The 20,964-nt window shown below is 41.7% G+C and overlaps 1 protein-coding gene across 1 annotated transcript in view; it reads left to right on the forward strand.

The window, feature by feature from the left end:
* cnga2a (cyclic nucleotide gated channel subunit alpha 2a) overlaps positions 1-20,964 on the forward strand; it is a 92,003-nt gene that overhangs the window by 55,634 nt on the left and 15,405 nt on the right. The window contains 2 exon segments of the mRNA NM_001044746.1: positions 12,266-12,442; positions 12,533-12,640. Coding sequence (NP_001038211.1) covers positions 12,266-12,442; positions 12,533-12,640 — 285 coding nt within the window.

The following is a 20,964-nucleotide window of genomic DNA, read 5'->3' on the forward strand; positions in this document are numbered from 1 at the left end:
AGCATATATCTTGCTGTCTGCAAAATAATACCATATAACTCCCATACATGCATACTATTCGACGCAACTGCACAAGCATAATTTTAACCTTTATAAACGAACGTTAACGTTACTCTGTCAACAGTCTATTGTCTAAATTACCGCGCTAACAGAGCTAACGTTGCGTAAACAGAGAGCACCCGATTGCAGACGTCAATAATGCAGCGTAATGGAATATCCCGATCAAACTCCGCTACAAGTTTATAAACTGCATCTGGAACCCAATTAAGGTACAAAAATAGTGATGCAGTGAAGTATTTTTTCGTTCAGCCGAGCCTTCTCTGTCTGTTGCTGTGGAGAAGCTTGTGCCAGACACCTTTTACCTCTGCCCCGCCCTCTGCCCCGCCCTCTTCTGACTAAGCGTCTCTCTCTCTCTCTCTCTCTCTCTCTCTCTCTCACTCTCTTACTCAGTCACTCACTCACGCGGGCATGCACTGTGGTCTCATGAGCAAACGCAGCTGTTTGATATAATGTTTTTCTTGCTCCCGAATACAAATAATTTTTCAAGTATTTGTTCGAAATAAGTATTCGTGTATGCCTTCCCGAATACCGTTCGGCTCCACCCATATATATATATATATATATATATATATATATATATATATATATATATATATATATATATATATATATATATATATACACACAAGGCTTTAAATTGACACATTAACAGATTTCAGCTTTGGCGGGTTTGATAGACACCTCGACTAGCCACTTTGGCTGGTTGAAAATAATTTTTAAATTGTAGTTTTCCTAAAAGCAGGGTTTGATAATATAAGGATGACCCAATATGCGTGCAAATGTGATCTTAAAAATGAGAAGTAAAATAATTGTGATCATGCGAGCAGAAGAAAGCAAATAAATACCAAATGAGAGGATGATGATCACTCGCTCTAACAGCTGATGTGATGCGCGTGACTGCTTAACGCGTGCCCGCTTCCGAATCGTGAAGGCACCGTGTTTGGAACAGGGTCTGAATTCGCAACTCTCTTTCAAACAAACTAGACAAATAGTGATGAATATGCAGTCCTGATGCTTTTAAGAGCTCAAAATGTCTCTTTGCTTTCACTTTGAACAGAGCATGTGATCATTCTTTCATTATCACACACGGTATGTTTCACCTGCTTTCAGTTGCTTACGTTTTTTTTTTTTTGCTTTTATTTTTGTTAAAATGGTTGATATATTATAATTTTTTACAACATTGCTTTAATGGGAGATGCTCTCCATTTATGTGCAGTTAACTGGGGATCAGAGAGATCTTTAGTCACGACAGATTACTGTGAATATTTTTGATACATGACAATAGTTATTTTTTAAAAGTTAATTGCTTTTCTTTTTTTTAAGTAATGTTTTGTTATATAAAGTATAGTATACAGCTATGCTTGCTTATTTTGACACATTAACAATTTGTGGCTAAGAAATAATCATTGTTTAGTGTGGTTATAGAGATAAATTTGGTACATCGTTAATGTTGAGCTCTAAAAAAAGTCAAGAGAAATAAAAACTAATTGCAATATAACACTGTGAAACCATGATCCATTTGCTCATGCTCATTGAGCAAACTCATACTCGACAAACAAAAAGTGAAATGAATGAGGACGCATGTGGACATAACACACAATTTAAATCAAGTAATTTTAGCATGTCAACGTCAAATTTTTGCATATAAAATATATTTTCCCAACAACAAAATTGTGGCTAGTGAAAATGCAGAGTGGCTAGTAACATTGGAAAATTACTAGCCACAGTGGCTGGTGATTAAAAAAGTTAATGTAAAGCCCTGTATATACACACACACATAAAGTAGAAACAATTTCGCTTAGTCTTCCTTTACATTCAGCCAAAACATTGCTAAAACAGTCCAGTCTGTTAAAATTATCCGAGGACAATAGCTGCGTCCCAAATCGCATACTTATGCACTATTCTATGCCATTTTGTAGTATAAATAGTGCAAGTAGTGTGTTCACACTGAAAACTCTAAAAATAACAAGTGCACTTTAATTACCTGGATGATGCACTCATTCAGTCGCTAAAATTAAGTGTGTAATGATGGACACTTCACTCACTCAACGACCGCAGGTTTGCTTACGTAGCGAAAGGTGCAGAGCTATCGGAAGCACATGTTGAATAACTTTATTTATTTTGGATGGTGAAAGCAAAATTCTCCTACGAGAGTGATTATAGCGCCTCCTGATGGTGAATGCGGCAATACTCATGGCAGGTATTATTTGATAATTCGGTCATTTATTTCACTGATTTGGCAACTGTCAAACATCATCAGGGAAACGGTTTGAATTTTTGCTTAGTAAAAAAAACATTAGTGTGCCATTTGGGATGACACTGCATATACATATACTATCCTGCATACATATACTATCCTGTTGAGTGTGTAAGTGCATAAGTACATAGTGCATGAGTGTATAGTGTGCCATTTGGGACGCAGCTATTGTGTACCTTCTGTTTATGTGAGCTGAGAGTGCAACGCAATCTCATGGCAATTCATAACTTTTTGATTTAGTGGCTCGAACAACAACGTTTGGGCAGGTTTGTTGCTAAGAAACACGTGCGCACACAAACACACACAACGCGCGCAGGACAGGGCAGCCGGAGCGTCTTCCTTTAGATTCAACACGCTTGATCGCCTTCATCAAATTTGCTTAAACTAAGCTTTCTAAAGTATGGCTGTATTTCACAAGGATTTCAACACAACGCGAAGCACATGCTTTACAAAAGTTGCGTTTAAGGGGGAAACACGTCAAACTTAATGAAACATTTGAGGGTGCATGCTGAAAGGCTGAGGAATGTGCTGTCTTCGACAGCTTGTGATTTCATCTGGCACTTTCTGAGTACATTTAAATGGACACCAATACTCCGATTTTAATAAGATCAAGATAATACTCTTATAAGAGTCTACCATGTGAACACTGATTTTTCATTACCTTAAATGACCACTGAGTGACGAATGCGGAGGTTTTTCTTTTCGTTCGCCAAGTGGAATCAAATTCCATTAAAACAAAAGTCGAAAGTTAAAAATTAAACACCCGAAATTGCATGAAACTCTGGAGGAAATGCTGTATAGCCTAGTGATGTGACATTAAATGTTTTATACTAGTCTGCGCAATAGCCTAGTGGTTAGCGTGTTGAAAAATGGTGCAGTAGCAAGTCAGGGCGCCCTAAGATCTAATCCCAACTCGAGGACATTTCCCTACCCTACCCCCTCTCTCTCTCCAACTTTTTTGGTTGGGGTTGGGGGTAGCGGTTACAGTGTAGGCTTCAGCAATGTTTGTGTATACATTGTCCAAAGTTTTGTTTCCCCTTGTGTGTCAGAAAATGTTTCGATAAAATTTGGGAAGCACTTTCTTTAAGTTTGAGTGATTAAAATCCCTCACTACCAGAGATGTATAGTAACGAAGTAATGAGCCGCTGTTTCACTATTAGGGAGAAATTTTGTAAAAATTCACCTCTGCCTCTCTCTCTCCCTCACTTTGACCCACTGGCCTCTTTGTAAGGTAACTTTTCCTCTCTGCTGTTAAAGCTGTGGATCCAGACACAAGCTTGTGTGATGTGCAAGTTTTCTCCACTGTGTCAATACCTGTGATAACCTCGTATTCTTTCCGCTATCGGTGAACAGCGCTTTCATTTCTAAAGCCCTTTCTGTTGAGGAAAATAATCATAGGCGTGTAAGACCTCGCCTGTCAGCGCTCAAAAAGCAGGCGGGATAATATTGATATTAGTTTACTTGCTGTAAATGCTCATGCTGTCTTCTGTGCATGAGTTTTGTTTGATACATTCAGAAAGTGTTTTTTTTTTTTTTTTTTTGAGCAGGTCAAATTAAAGGTACTGTTCATATATCTGACTGCTGTATTAAAGAACAAAATTGTATTACAAATAACCCTTTAACTTTCACACCAAGACAAAAGCAATATAATTTTTTATTGCATTTCTTAACTCCTAATGGCGTTAGTTAACACAATTAATGCATTTTTTTTTCAACACATCCCATAATGGTTGAAATGTTGGTTTATGGTAAAAGTACCACAATTAATAAATATACTACAGAAAATATGAAGTGTAAGACCAATTTAATTAAAAACATAATTAAAAAAAATGTAATACTAAACCATAGCCATGAGCCATAAAATATTTCAGATTTTCATTTAACACAGTAATTTACACGTTTTTCTGTTTTTTGTTTGTTTATTTTTTTTTTCAATACAAACAAAATCAAGTGAATTAGTGCAACAGGATTTAGTTTCATAATCTTTTGCTGTGGTTGATGCACAGTTGAATCTCATCCACTTTTGTTCAACAGTGGCCATACACTGGCGAGAAAGATACTGGGTAAAGAGAGCTGGTGTGGTTTTATCTTTAGCTTAGCTCTTAGTCTGCTGCACTTTCCCTGTCTTTGTTTTGTAGAGCAATTCTGCTCAGACCTGCAGGGTGCCCAGCCTCTGGTGTTTTGGTGATCTCAGGGATAAGTCGAAGATTATTTATAAGACTGTCAGGAATGCACAAACCAATATCCAAAACTGCAGAAACTTGAGAGCCTCGCATGTATATATGTGTAGCGAAATGAGCTCAGTTTATAAATATTAATGATTAATAATAACAAGTTATTATTAATTATGAATATTTAGCTAAATTAGTATAACAATGACTTCGCCCGCTCATCTGAGCGAATTCTGTAATTATTTATTTATTTAGAAAAGGGAATTATAACTACTTGTGAAGTAGATGAATAGTTTAGCAGTTTTAATATACTTGCTTGTAGCAAGATCTATCGTTAAAGTGACTTTTCTGTGAGGCAAAACAAAGACAATACAACATGGTTTTGGCGTGATTTATTGACTAGTCTAACAAATAACAAATGTAGAAAACATAACAACAAAAAATTGTTTTTGAAACAACAAAAACATTGTTTTTGAAAGAAAGCGAGGAAAAAAGAATGGCAACTCTACCTCACTTCCACACAACTATTAAAGACCAGCAAGCATATAAAAACACTTTTTTGATAAAGGGGCACACAGCCATAAATGAATGACTAAATACCTGAATTTAGTGGGTCTGTCTCTTTCTCTCGTTGTGCAAGTTTCTTTGATGCGTGGAAGATGGAGTATTTTAAGAAGTCCTTTCTTAATGCATGAGATGCAAACTTAAATGGAGTTTAACTTGCCAGAAAATTAGAAAACATGGACTCAGGTGAGACACCTGGGTACAGACAAGCGATCTGCCAAGACTTTTGAGGAGTAGATGTGTTTTAAAATATTGATCAAGTCACACCCATTCTCTACTGACTGGCCAAGGGTTTTGGGGCAAAGTTTTTTTGAGAGATTTTTCTGGCACACTCATATGCATAATGAGGATTCACCCAGAAAATATGAAGAGACCTTGACTCATAGCATTAAAGAAAGTCATATTAGTTATGATCATGCCTCATATATCATAAACTGTAAGATTATGTATGGAACAGAATGATACATGACATTGACATGACATTGAAGTGTTAGAAATGGGTCTCAAGGGCTGACCAAGCAACCTGGGAAAACACAAAAATGTGAAGCAAAGCGATTTCTGTCCCACCAATAAGAAAAATGGTATTTAAGGGCAATCAAGTTCTTCAGCTGCGGCCCATATGTAACATGTAACCATGGTTCCCCTTCGGGGGGAACTTCAGCACTATAAGTGGATTTGATTGTTAAAATCCACGTATGGGAGGTTCGGTTCAGAAGCTACTCGTCTGAAAGAGTATTGAACGGGCCAATTAAGAATGAATTGGCAGCGCAAGCCTGCGCAGGTGAGCGACATAAGCAATCAACTGAGTATATAAGCTCACCTGGAGCCAGCAGACGCTATCCTTTTCGCTTCAGAGCCTTTTCTGATCGAGCTTATGAGGGTTCCTCCTGCTGATCTACAGCCATTTCAAGAGAACGGTTTCATCCCGGTCCAGAGCGAGTCCACGCAGCGGCAGACGGTCGAGCTGGGTATCTCCCTTGCCTGGCGTCCCTTTGGGTCCGGTCCTCCAAGAGCGGTGCGTATTGTTGCGAATCCTAAAAGAGCAACACAGTCGTGCAGCACGTCCTTTTCAGGATGACGCGCCGACTGTGCGTTTCTGGTTGCGGGGGTTTCCTGGCTCCGGATGATGGACACGATCACTGCATTACATGTTTGGGGGTCCAACATGTTAATGTGGTGCTCGGGGGCGGTTCATGTCGTCACTGCGATGCCATGACCGTTGCGCAGTTGAGATCGCGGTTAGCTTTCGTAAGAGAGCGAGCCACCCCAGTTGCTTCCTGCTTTGCAGCGGGCGCTCGGGCAGATCTGAGGGCTTCAGCGAGAGACAATCCGCCGCCCACGAGCTCGCGGACCTCTCGCTCCTCCAAGCGCTCCATCCAAGCTTCGGGTACTGAGAGTGATCCGTCTAATCAGATGGTAGCTCTCACGCTCGCTGACACCGGAGATCAGATGTCCTCCGCGGCATCGGTGGGCGGGCTTTCATTGTCCGACGATGATCCGGACCCGCTCGCCCCCCCTGGGCAAGCGAGCGCCGTCAAAACGGATCCTGAAGCGGACATGTTGGCCGTGCTTTCTCGGGCTGCTTCGGCCGTCGGGTTGGAGATGGTTTATCCCCCAGCCCCGCGGCCGGACTGACTAGATGGGTGTTACGTAGAGGATCAGAAGGCGAAGCCTCTCGTCCCCTTCTTCCCGGAAGTGCACAGTAGGCTCACGCAGTCCTGGAGGGCACCTTTCTCTGCCCGCGCTGCGTCCGCCTCCGCCCTCACCACCCTGGATGGTGGAGCTGCCAGGGGGTATGAGGCGATCCCGCAGGTGGAGCGCGCCATTGCGGTCAATCTTTGTCCGCGTGGCGCCCCCGCTTTGCGTGGTCCGCCCCGTCTCCCGTCCAAAGCCTGTAAGTTTTCTGCCTCCCTCGGAGCTAGAGCTTACAAGGCTGCGGGCCAGGCAGCTTCCGCCTTGCATGCGATGGCCACCTACCAGCGCTACCAAGCGCAGGCGCTGGCTGAGCTGCACGAGGGTGGGTCTAACCCAGGCTTGTTACACGAGCTGCGTACGGCGACCGACTATGCTCTCCGGACCACTAAGTCCGCCGCCTGCGCACTGGGGAGGACGATGTCCACACTTGTGGTCCAGGAACGCCACCTCTGGCTAAACCTGGCAGATATGCGCAATGTCGACAAAGTTCGCTTTCTTGACGCGCCCATATCCCAGGCTGGCCTGTTCGGCGACACCGTCGGTGAATTCACCCAGGAGTTCAAGGCGGTGAGCGAGCAGTCGGATGCGATGGGCAAAGTCATCTATCGGCGGGGCCGTAAGCCCGCTCCATCCCCGGCTGAGCCATCCACCTCCGCTGTTCCTCGCCGAGGGCGCCCGCCAACGGCCGATGCCCCGCCCCCACCTCCGGCGAAGCGAGCGCGTCGAGCACGCCGAAAGCCGGTAGCCCCTCCTGCCCAGGGCGCCGCTAAGTCCGGTAAACGGACCGCGAAGCGTCCCTGAGACAGGCCATCCGGAGAAGTGGAGACTTGCTCTTTCCCCGCTGGAGGGCGGGGCCCAAAATCCAACTGTACTTTTCAGTGCCACCAAAGTTTCGATCAAAGAGCATTTTCTCCCTTCCCCGGATGTGACAGCTCAAGCCCCGCCAGTCTGGGACGCGCTGCCTCTCAGCTCGCAGGGCTTGCATGCTCCGCCAGCGGCTCTCGGGCGCTGGGGGGACGGTCTCCCTTCTCCCAGCCCCCAAGCCCCCTCTCAGGAGTCAGGGTGCGGAGCCAGAGCGAAACGCTCTCCTCCAGCTCTTCTGTGGGACCCTCGCGCTCCCCGGATCAGCACACCCGCTCCTCGCTGCCCCTCCGCGGGTACGTCAACGATTGCTGCGATGACGTCATTAGCGAGGGCTCTGCCTGCCTGGTTAGCGCGGGCCAGCCCCTCGCAGTGGCTCATACGCACGATCAGACTCGGCTACGAACTTCAGTTCTCCAAACGGCCTCCCAGGTTTACGGGCGTGTATTTCACCAGGGTCAATCCCCTGTCCGCCCCTGTCTTGCGAGAGGAGATTGCTGCCCTCCTGGCGAAGGGTGCAATCGAGCCGGTACCTCCAGCCGAGATGGAGAGCGGGTTTTACAGCCCGTACTTCATCGTACCCAAAAAGAGTGGTGGGTCACGGCCAATCCTAGATCTGCGCGTTTTGAATCGCTGCCTTCACAAGCTGTCGTTCAGAATGCTTACGCAGAGGCGCATCCTCCGATGCGTTCGTCCTCAGGATTGGTTTGCAGCCATAGACCTGAAGGACGCGTATTTTCATGTCTCCATTCTTCCATGCCACCGTCAGTTTCTGCGGTTTGCGTTCGAAGGTCGAGCATGGCAGTACAAGGTCCTCCCCTTCGGGCTCTCTCTGTCTCCGCGGGTCTTCACCAAACTCGCGGAGGGTGCCCTAGCGCCTCTGCGGCTTGCGGGCATCCGCGTACTCAATTATCTCGACGACTGGCTGATTTTAGCCCACTCTCGGCAGCAATTGACTGCGCACAGAGACGAGGTGCTCCGGCATCTCCGCCTATTGGGGTTGCAGGTCAACTGGGAAAAGAGCAAACTCGCCCCGGTGCAGAGGATCTCTTTTCTCGGGATGGAGCTGGACTCGGTCACCATGGTAGCGCGCCTATCCGGAGAGCGCGCTCGCCTGCTACTGAACTGTCTGAGGGAGCTCGACAGCAAGTTAGTGGTCCCACTGAAATATTTTCAGAGGCTCCTGGGGCATATGGCTTCCGCTGCGGCCGTCACGCCGCTCGGATTGCTCCATATGAGACCACTTCAGCACTGGCTTCAAGATCGACAGGCGTCCAGTCATGTTGTTGTTTCGACAGATGCTTCCAGCACAGGCTGGGGAGCCGTGTGTCGGGGGCATGCAGCTGCGGGCCTGTGGGTAGGTGCCCAGCTGCATTGGCACATCAATCACCTAGAGCTGTTGGCAGTGTTCCTTGCTCTCCGCCGTTTTTCTCCGGCGCTGGGGCAGCAACACGTGCTGGTCAGGACGGACAGTACGGCGGCGGCGGCGTATATCAACCGCATGGGGGGTATGCGCTCTCGCCGCATGTCTCAGCTCGCCCGCCGTCTGCTCCTCTGGAGTTACCCGCGGCTGAAGTCGCTGCGCGCCATTCACATCCCAGGTATGCTCAACCGTGCAGCCGATGTGCTCTCACGGCAGCAGATTCACTCTGGAGAATGGAGACTCCACCCCGAGTCTGTCCAGCTGATATGGGCGCGATTCGGGGAGGCCCAGATCGATCTGTTTGCTTCCCCCGAGAACGCTCATTGCCAGTTGTTTTATTCCCTAACCGAGGGCTCTCTCGGCACGGATGCACTGGCCCACAGCTGGCCTCGGGGCGTACGCAAGTATGCGTTTCCCCCAGTGAGCCTGATCGCGCAGTTAATGTGCAAGGTCAGGGAGGACGAGGAGCAGGTTTTGCTAGTTGCGCCACTCTGGCCCAACCGAACCTGGATATCAGAGCTCTCGCTCCTCGCGACGGCCCTCCCTTGGCAGATCCCTTTGAGAGAGGACCTACTTTCTCAGGGACAAGGCACCATCTGGCACCCTCGTCCCGATCTCTGGAGCCTCCACGTGTGGTCCATAGACGCGAGGAAGACTTAGGTAACCTGCCGCCCGCGGTGCTTGATACCATCACTCAGGCTAGAGCCCCCTCCACGAGGCGCGCCTACGCCCTGAAGTGGAGTCTATTCACTGAGTGGTGTGTCTCTCGCAGAGAAGACCCCCGATCTTGCCAGATCAGTGTTGTGCTCTCTTTCCTTAGAGAAGCTGGACAGCAGGCTGTCGCCCTCCACTCTCAAGGTTTACGTTGCTGCCATCTCCGCTCACCATGACGCGGTGGCTGGCGGCACCGTGGGAAAGCATAACCTCATCATCCGGTTCCTCAGAGGCGCTAGGCGAATTAATCCAACTCGCCCCCCTCTCACGCCCTCTTGGGATCTCGCCCTCGTTCTCACGAGCCTGCGATTTGATCCCTTCGAGCCACTCGATACAGTATCTTTAAGATTTCTGTCCCTGAAGACAGCTCTGCTGGTCGCGTTGGCCTCCATTAAGAGGGTCGGGGACCTGGAGGCATTTTCGGTCAGTGACTCGTGCCTGGAATTCGGGCCGGGATTTTCTCACGTTCTGAGACCCCGCCCGGGTTATGTGCCCAAAGTTCCTACCACTCCTTTTAGAGATCAGGTAGTAACCCTGCAAGCGCTGCCCCCGGAGGAGGCAGACCCAGCCCTGTCCTTACTTGTCCAGTTCGCGCTCTGCGCATTTATGTGGACCGTACTCAGAACTTTAGATCTTCTGAGCAGCTCTTTGTCTGTTATGGCGGACGGCAGCAGGGAAGTGCCGTGTCTAAACAACATTTATCCCACTGGATTGTGGAGGCCATTCATGTGCTTATTTGAGCAGAGGCCAGCCGCGCCCTCCAGGAGTGCATGCGCATTCCACTCGGAGCGTTGCATCCTCTTGGGCGTGTGCGCGTGGCGCTTCTTTAACAGACATTTGTAGAGCTGCGGGCTGGGCGACACCCAACACATTTGCAAGATTTTATAATCTGCGAGTGGAGCCGGTTTCCTCAAGGGTGTTAGGTACCTTTGGTGATTGAGGAAACAACTCAGTAGGTGTTGTACACTCTTGCGGTGCGTTTTTTTCCCTAACACGGAGAGATGTGCACCCTCCTGTCTGTCAGTAAAGTTCCCCATTTGGTGAGCCCTGCAGATTCCTCCGAGGCCCCCAGCACTGACTCAGCGGAGGAGTCACTTGCTGGCCCATTACGTAGTAGGTCTGCCCGCTGGTCAGCCCGCGTTTTGGGTATAGGTGCCTGCTATGGCCGATCCCCGCTGGTGATCCCCATATGCTTTTCCGCCACGGTTAAGTTCCCCCACTGAACAGACCCGTGCTTTCCCTATCTGCTAACCACCTTCTTATGCACACTCCCCCTTTTCAGGGTTAGTCCATATGTAATTCCATTTGTTTCCCCCTATTGGGTGCGGATGGTCTCCGCAGCGTCCTCCCTACTGGGATGGCACGCTTCCCAACGTACTGTCGTGTATTCCTAGAATTATCTAGACGCTAGCGACTCCCAAAAAAGATACCTATTCCGTAAAACTTCTTTTGAAGTAGGATAAGTTAGGGCCATGGGCACGTTGGAGGACCACGCCTCTTGTGATCTGGGTGCGTCACGCTTGCCTGACCGCTCTCTAATGGTGGGTGTTGGTAAGGTGCAGTCATTATGGCGCTTTCAATGGGCTCCCATACGTGGATTTTAACAATCAAATCCACTTATAGTGCTGAAGTTCCCCCCGAAGGGGAACGTTCGAGGTTACTAAAGTAACCCTTCGTTCCCCGAGGAGGGGAACGGAAGCACTATACTCCGTCGCCATAATGACTGTCCCTTAGCTGTTAAAAGTCTCTTCAGCTTAAAAAGGATAGCGTCTGCTGGCGCCAGGTGAGCTTATATACTCAGTTGATTGCTTATGTCGCTCACCTGCGCAGGCTTGCGCTGCCAATTCATTCTTAATTGGCCCGTTCAATACTCTTTCAGACGAGTAGCTTCTGAACCGAACCTCCCATACGTGGATTTTAACAATCAAATCCACTTATAGTGCTTCCGTTCCCCTCCTCGGGGAACGAAGGGTTACTTTAGTAACCTCGAACGTTCCCTGAAGGAAAGGAGACGCTGCGTCACTTTGCCATACTTTTTCATACCTGGTGCTCTCCATTCAAGACGTCATTGTCTGCATGGTGCTTGTATACCTTTGGTCTGTTATCACACATGCACAGTAGGTCCGGCCAATTGCACTGGATTGATTTCACCTGTGCTTCAGGAGGTTATAAGAGAGGGATGGAATACCATTGTGTCTTGTAATAGAGATGCAGCGTCTCCTTCCATTCGGGAACCATGGCTACATGTGTAACTGTAGACGTTTCGTGTAACTTCATTTTGTATTTATTATGGTTTTACTACAAAAAACTAAGTAAAACTTTAGTTCATTTTGTGGTTACTATGGTTTAACTATTGTTACTTTTGTAAAATCATGGGAAATGTAGTAGGAGGTAAATAAAAACTAAAACAAATACCAAGTACTTGGACTGGTGGGGAAAGTAAACTTTTCAAGTAAAATAGAGGTGTAAAACCTAAGTAAATATGTCCGTTTTACATTGATTATTTTTCCTTGTTTACAGGTTGGTGAATATGGTAGTCACTCTTAGAGAATGGGCCCATAAAAGCCTCCAGGAAGAGGAGGAAAGGCCAGATTCATTCTTGGAGCGCTTCCGAGGACCTGAACTTCAAATTGCTACTAGTAGATTAAGCATCAGTAGACATGATATTCAGGATGGGAACACGAGTGCCAAAACTAAGTGAGTTTGTCTGCTTGCACGATTACCTTTGGACAAGATCTCAATAGCCTTTTGACAAGAATGCTAATTAAAATTCATTTGGTTTATCAGGAAAAAGTCTGATGTTTTCATATTGTCACCTGCTGATGACCTGTATTACCGCTGGCTGTTTGTTATTGCCTCAGCTGTATTGTACAACTGGTGTTTTGTAGTTGCTAGGTAAGATAAGTCTATTTATCTTTACAATCATACTTTTTAGATTTTAAAACTAAAGTACTGAGCATAAAAAAACTGGGTTATACGATAACAATTACAATTATAGTAGCCCTGAAATGCATGGTGAAAAATTAAAGCTTGGGAGTTGTGAAAGAGGGAAATTTAATCTGATTATTTTAAGAAATTAAATTGTTATTTCAGCATAATCTGTTATTTTAAGACATTAACTTGTTATTTCTACATATTAACATTTGACATAACTTGCAAATTTAAATTCAGCATTAGCTTCATGTTAAGGTTTGTTAATTAAAATAATCCTGAGAGTGCAGAATAAGACTTAGAATCAGTGATTGATTGAATAAATTCTTTGGTCAACATTACCACAGTATGTTTTCCACATGCTTCCCCATTAATGCAAGTGTTGCATGTAATCCAGTGTGACCCAACCTTAACATTGAAATCATTATTTCCTCCCTTCTTTGTCTTCCATGAAATTGTTTCTTTCTCCCAACAGTTTTGACAATATTATAAAATCATCTACATGTGTTTCTGTTTTCCCATCTTTGTTGCCAAATATTTGCTATTTCCTCATTAATTACTGATTTCATTTCAATCCTGCCCAAATGTACTTTAATATCGACAAGATGTTTCTTCAATGATTCTTTTACCAATTTATCTGCCATCTCATTTCCAATAATTCCAATATGTGCCGGTACCCAACAAAAATGTACATTTACACCCTCTACTTTAAATCTATATAATATTGTATAAATTTCCATTATTAAATCTTCTCTATTAGTTTTTGTAGATATTATACTTTTAAGTGTGTATGCAGAATCTGAACAAATTACAGTTCTATTTGGCTTATTTGTTTCCATCCATTGCAAACCTATAGTTATAGCTGTTAGTTCTGATGTATATACGGACGATTAGTCACTTAATTAGTCTCTTAAACTTTTTTTGGTGTTAAATCTTGACACGTATACTTGTATTCCTAATTTTTGTTCAACTGGATCTTTTGCCCCATCTGTGTATATCTGTACAAAAGAATAAAAAAATCTCTCATAAAAATACTAATATTGTAGCTGTTGCTATATCTTCTAAATCTGCTTTTACTCTGTTCTCCAACAGTCTCATGTCAACTATCGGTTCAGGAATATTCCAAATTGACACACCTTTTAATGATAAATTGGGACAAATTTCCTTATTTTCCAAGCTACATTCCCTGATTCACTGCTTATATTTCCACCCAAAACTATTTCCTCCATTCTTTTTGTATTCTCGGCATTCATTTAAGACTGCACATGTGCTATGCTTTTTATTACAACCTTTTATGTTAACCAAATTGTAGGAACGTGCCATGTTTATAGCTAAATTAAAAATCAGCAGTCATAGAAGCCTCATTGCGCCCCTTCATCTCCTTCTTAATTAAGTATTGCCTGGCATTTAATTCCAATACACTCTTCTTCCCCCTTTATAAGACAAAGAACGTGTTGTCGCCACAAGTTACTAAGTAATGGCCCATCAAGGAAATCCGGCTATTTTGACCCTCACATGACTACAAAAATTAAATCTTACACACAAAGGAAGACGAGACATATGTGTGTCTCTCATGGTGCCTGGTCTCCCGCCCCTCTTCCTGTCCGGGGTAAATAGCTCTCTTATTGTCTTGGCACAAAAGCCAATGCGATTTTCAGACATTTCATTTCAGACTGTTTAAAAGTTTGTTTTGCCTTAATGTTTTATTGCTAATAGTTGTGTATCTGTAAAATCCACCAATAGCATTGGAGTTCCCCATCCGAAGGGGAACGCTATGGTTACTAAAGTAAAATGCTATTTAGCATCGCCATAATGATTGTCCCTTAGCTGTTAGTTCAGTCTCTTCAGCTTAAAAGGATGGCGTGTGCTTGATCCACCTGTGCTTATATGCGGAGATAATTGGCAATGAAGCACACGTGCGCAAGCTTACGCTGCCAATTCATTGGCATTCATTGGCCCGTTCCATACTCTTTCAGACAATTGGCTTTCTGAAACGAAATATCCCATTTGTAGATTCTAGTTAAAATCCACCAATAGCATTTCCGTTCCCCTCCTCGGGGAACGAGGGTTACTTTAGTAACCAGAGCGTTATTTGTCATGCCAGTAAAGCACCTCAAATGTGAAAATAGCCTATAGGCAACAAATAACAAGTCAGAGTCTAATAATAACATAGGCCTAAATGCCATTTTCATTTTCATACAATATGTGTGGGTTTGACAATATGTGTTTAATTAAGCTATAGACTAGCCTATCAGATGAAATGCATAGTGAAATATGAAATAAATGTCTCTTTTGCTGAATATTTCATTAATCTATATCTTTAATATTTTAAAAATCAACTTGCTTTGGCCCAGAGAAAGAGGCGCTAGCGGACCTGTGCTTTCCCAAACAAAGAAGTACAGTAACTTGCTGCTGAACTATGCATTTGTTTTTGGTGGGGGGGGGGGGGGGGGGGGGATGAGAATATGAATCGTTTCCCAAAACCCCTAGTTTCTCTGTCACAGATCCATCATTTGAATCACGTTAGTAAGTGATAGTAAGTAACACGCCCATAATGATAAAGCACATCATTATCACAAGGGCATTAAAATAAAGACAACCAAAACAAATTTATAATTGGTTTATTTATTTAATGTTATTTTTATATCTTTATTCTTAAATTATTTCAATATAACTTAGGCTTTTTTATTGAGATATGACACCATAAAAGGCCTTCAATGCACTGATATATTTAAAAGAAATGCAATGAAAAGCCGATTTCACTATTAACCCTTTTTATTCATTAAATGATTCCCAACGTCGCATTTCTGTTGCACGAAAAAAAAAAAGCTGCTGCAAATAATCAGTTATGCCAATACCATTTTAATAGTTTCATGATAGAAGCAGCTGGTGTGCTTTATCTGCGTGATTCTGATTTGACTTTCTTCCGCTAATTTTGCACTGTCTTGAGGTGTAAATGGGCTATGATCTTTTGCTATTGAGGCTAAGGCATCAAGGTGTAAATAGGCTATACTTCTCTCTCCAACTTTCATGCTTGAGGTGGGGGAAAGTGAGCAGAGGCAATTCAAATGTACCATCTCTAAAAAAAAAAAAAAAATTGCTTTGGGGCGGAGTGAAAGGAGAGGCGGACTTTGCACTGAATCTGGGAAAGATGGCTTACCGTCATTACACTAGTTTTCTGATCGCACACAAGTTACATGCGCCAAACACATAAACAAATAAATAAATAAGGGAAAGAAAACATCTAGCCTTATAGGCTGAAGTCTTTTTGCTTATAATTGCCCTTATGTTTCCGTTTTAAATGTAAGGCTGTTGCATAAAATAATAAAATTTTAATTTATAAGTGACTTTGCTGCGTCCCCCTTGATGTTTCAATAACGCATTATAATCTTTACACCATATTAAAGACACAGCAGACAGTAAAGGTTTTAGAGAGTTTTTGTCAAGTTTAAAAGGTGTGTCTGTGTGCATTTAGATGCCTATATGTGTGTGAGACCGAGCAAACGAGCGCTCCCTTCACAGCTCTGTTGATGCTGCGAGCGGCTTCTTTATTTTTGTTATTTATTTTGCAGATAATACACAATATGAATACAACAGAAAGACATAAAACTTAACAAATTACATGTCCCCTTTTGTACACTTTAACAATAGTGTCATATCTTGATAAAATAGCCTAAGCCATATTGAAATGGCCTATAATTTAAAGAATTACAAATAATTGTGCGACGTTTGATTCGGGGGACGTTCTGGGGGCTGGGTTTGCGTGACGCCCTGCGAGCTACAAGCCCGACAGTGGAAACGCGACATGATTTCGGCCTCACTGATGCCTATTAATACCTGACAGACAAGCTTTTGGTTATGAGATGGGGGAAGGGGTATGTCTCCACTCTCACATGTTTTTCACAAACATGGATATACAAAATCCAAAACTCAGACGTAGGATGGATGGCGTAACCATAGCAAAACCTATGCGTTTTAAAACGAAACCGCATTAAATATGGGGCCTTATGAAAATGAATGTTTCTATGCACAGCAACTTCTGGACTGAACTACGTGTTATTTGAAATATCTATATTACGCTCCTAGCCTTCGCCAAAACGAATATATTTTTACGTAAAAAACACAGAACATAGCCTAGCTGAATACAGTTATTTTCAAATATGCACAACGTTAGCCAAAACAATAGACATGCCATGCCCATCATCCTTTCAGACAACTTCGTTTTAATCTGTATTAAGGTCCTATTTACACTGCACAGCAGTTTTATATGAAAAGGTTAAAGATACATATAACAGGCATACATTTTGATGGTGAAATAACCTTTTAAACGATGGCTGTTATTTATTTCAGTATTCAAACATTAAATAACGAATGCATCAAGTGAAATAAAATGAATATGAAACAACACATGGATATAAATATAAAGATATTATAATTAGCAAAATGCTACTCTTTTTATCTTTGTATTTTTATAATTTTATTATTGTTATTTTTTTATTATATAAATTAATTAAAGCTATAGACAAATACTGCTTGACATTTTTTAAAACATCAATTTAATCAAGCTCTACAAATAAAATAATAGGCTATTTTATTATTTTAATGTTTTAGATGACGGGTTAGTAATTATAACCCGTTATGTTCAGGTCAATGAAATAATAACTTTAATAAATAAAATATGTTCGTAAGAATGTGATGGGTCAGTGATTCCCTGGCTGTCATCAGTGGGTTAATGAGCTTTTGCATTTTTTATGCATTACTAACATCAATAAACCAGACATTTGTTTTAGAAGTTAACCAAATATTCGCAGAGATTCAGCAGTTTTTTCTGACGCGTTTGCCAGTCAGTAAAAAAAAAAGTAACTGTGGCCCTGTTCACGCAGGTACATTTTTATTTTTATCAATCTGATGCAACTTTCATTATTTACAGGACATAAAAATGCAATTAAAAGTTTCAAATCAATTAAACTCAATTTATAAAAAGACTAGCCTATTTTATGCATTAAATAATGAAATATATAATTAACTTACTTTATTTCCAATAAGACCATGCATTTTTATCTGTTTTACAGTTTTTATATGTGCATATGCTTTTTTTGAACTAACATTTGTTTAACAAATATTTTAGACATCGAAAGTAATTAAATTACCTGTCTTTTGATTAAAACCTTTATGCAAAAATATCAGAAATTGATCACGCACGCGCAGGAAAAAAAGGCAATCATGCGACACATGACATGCATCGCTCTCATGCCACGTTTTGAAAATAAATTCGCATTTAGGTGCTGCTTTGAATAATATAAAACTATTAAAAGGCACATTAAAGACTTTAATCATAAAATAAAACATTCATAAAGGAGTATGGAAAAACACCAATTGACGGGCTCTGCTTTCAGTTTTAAAAGCAACAAGCAGCTTTAAAAATATATATATAATTTGCTGAAGAGAAATGACATGAAAAAAAAAGGATTAAACATATTGGGACTGGTAAAAAAACATTCCTCTTTGATATATTCTTTCGACTCCGATACATCAGCTAAGATTATGAATGATGGAGTGTCTCTCCTGCTTCAGCAGTGTGTCCCGTTGGTTATAAACGAGGAGGCGGAGAGAATGCGCTGCTTAATAAAAACTAACACCGAACTGCTTATAACGCTCAAAAAGTTAAACTAAAATGCACAACTCTTGTTGGTTGCACAATGCAACGATACACAATGAACCTAACGCGCCATTATTTTAATTCTATATTTGTGAATAATGAGCCAACCGCATATGCTTAGTCCTGTTGGTCGGGACACTATGCTTTATAACTTATTAGTTTATTACAATAATCACACTAAGCTTTGCCATCGTTCTTCACCACATGTAGCCACTCAGCACATCTTGCAGTCCATCTTTAAACAAATGTTTAGATTATTGAAGGTTGTCTCCGGCTGCGAAGTTTCTGGCAGAGTAGTGAGTGAAAAAATGTGCATGCAGAAATTGGAATCAAAATTTAAATTATATAACAAGCATCGTATTCTTTCTAATCCTCGGCCAGTTTTAATACAAGTTGTGTTTTTAATATTTGTGGCTGTGAAGTTTATTAAGAATATATATATTGAGATACTGAGCCATTACAAGTAAAAAAAAAAACAACAACAAAAAAACAAGTTTTATTTTAAAGAAGAACATTGTCGTTTTGAGAAAAAAAAAAGAACAGAACTGAAAGTAAATAATTAACAATAAACTTGCGGTACTTAATTCATGTCCTGCGGCAACATTATTTTTTATTATACTTTAAGTGATCTGCTTGAGGTAGGTCACGTTTATCAATGGTAAGTTTTAGCCCAAGTTTACATCAATAAGATAATGTGCATTGTCCTTTACCATACAAAAAAAGAAAAAAAAAACATTATTATACACCATAGTAGCCTGTAGCCTATAAAAAGGCCGCAAATCTTTTTAAATGCATTAAAAGGCAAGCGCATATCTTAGCCTTCAGTTTGTTCACACTCTGCCTGTATTAACATACATGCTGTATTTTAATATAGCTAATTTTGATGAATAAGCTCTAACCTTTGACAGCTTTTTCTTCTTTTTCCGCGGTTATGCGCGCATTATATTTCACACGCATATGCAAGGTGACTGAAATTGAAATTAAAATACAAAACATACTGAGCCATTAAGTTAAAAACAAACAAAAAAAACAAGTTATAGCTACTTTAAAGGAGAACATTGACGTTTTGAAACAAAAAAAAAACTGAACTGAAACTAAATTATTAAAAATAAACCTGCGAGACTTAATTTATGTCCTGCGGCAAAAATATTTTTATTATACTTTTAGTGATCTGTTTAAGGTAGGTCGATTTGTTTTTTTTTGCTTTTGATGAAGCAGCATTCAACTTAAGCTCTTTAGACCATGCTGCTGACCGTTTCTCAGTGATTCGCGGCAATGTCTTTAAATAAATAATTTATTTAGGCCCATTTTCATTATTCATTTTTTTTCATTATTTGTTTATTATTATGTACAATAATTAAGACACAAAATGAGATAGTAAAAAAATAATCCACAACGAAAATGGAAATAAAAACAGAAATAAAAACATAAATGTAAATGTCTTGTCTTAGTCCTATCAAAATAGCAAACACTGAACATCTTTCTATATTTAGGCTAAAAGACTGCTTTATTTATTTATTTATTTATTTATTTAAGACTACTTATTTGTACTGAATGTTTGTGCTTTCATTTTAGTTGTCTTTTATTTCCTCAATTCTATTTTCCAAAATGAATCCTCTTTGCACTTAAAAAGTTTACAATAAAGCGTGTTAACAAATTTTAAATGACAAATGAAGGAATTATAATGTTTTGACTTATTGTTTAATCTCATTTACAAACACAGTATAATATTTAAAGCTGCTGTATATTCTATTTCTGTCTGTTCGCATCCCGTCCCTTTGCGCCCCCTGGCGGCTTATTCACAAACTGCGGTCATACATTAAAAACAGAGCGGCACCTATTTCAAACCGCGGCAGTATATGCTGCGGCGGTAATAGCCACTTTGAACTCTCACCTACTGTATTAGCAGTGGTAGCGAATGATTGTGAACATCTACCACATGCAGGGTTAACATTTGGGCAAATTTTGGCTAATTTAGAGTTAGTAAAGTGTAGCCTATGGAGAACTTTAAATTGAACTAAGCCATGTCTAGCACATAGTGAGGATGAATGCACCTGAGTTATGGCACCTGCCCATTCTAGATCTAAAAAAATTCTCAATTTAAATCACTTTGCAAAGCTTCACGAATAAACTCCAAGTTCTGTGTGTTTCGAGATGTAATAATTGAATAAATGCTTGAGATGAGTCCCCTGCTTTGTGCGTTCAGCTCAAGCAAATTCTCAATGGGTGATCTAGGGGGTGTTTCTGGGAAGGAAACAAATACCTTCTTGATTAAACTCCTAATCTGCAGATATCTAAAAAATTGAGATCTGGGTAACCTGAAATGTCCTACAACCTCTTCAAAGAGCAAAAAATATTGTTTAGGTATAAATCTTTTAAAAACCTAATTCCCCTTTCCTCCCATGTAGAAAAAGCAGAGTCCATGTAAGACGGTGGGAATAGAATGTTAAGAGACTACAGGACCCAAAATGGAAGCTGTTTGTAAACCAAAATGTCTTCTAAATTGGGACCAAATTTTTAAGGTGTGAATCAATACAGGATTAGGAGAGGAGAAATTATTATTTCCCATTAGAGAGAGTGAAGAGCAAACCAGGGAACTAAGTTTGAATTTAGAGCAAGATTGTTCTCC

Source organism: Danio rerio, chromosome 14, assembly GCF_052040795.2.
Source record: "Danio rerio strain M-AB ecotype USA chromosome 14, GRCz13ab, whole genome shotgun sequence".
NCBI lineage: Eukaryota > Metazoa > Chordata > Actinopteri > Cypriniformes > Danionidae > Danio > Danio rerio.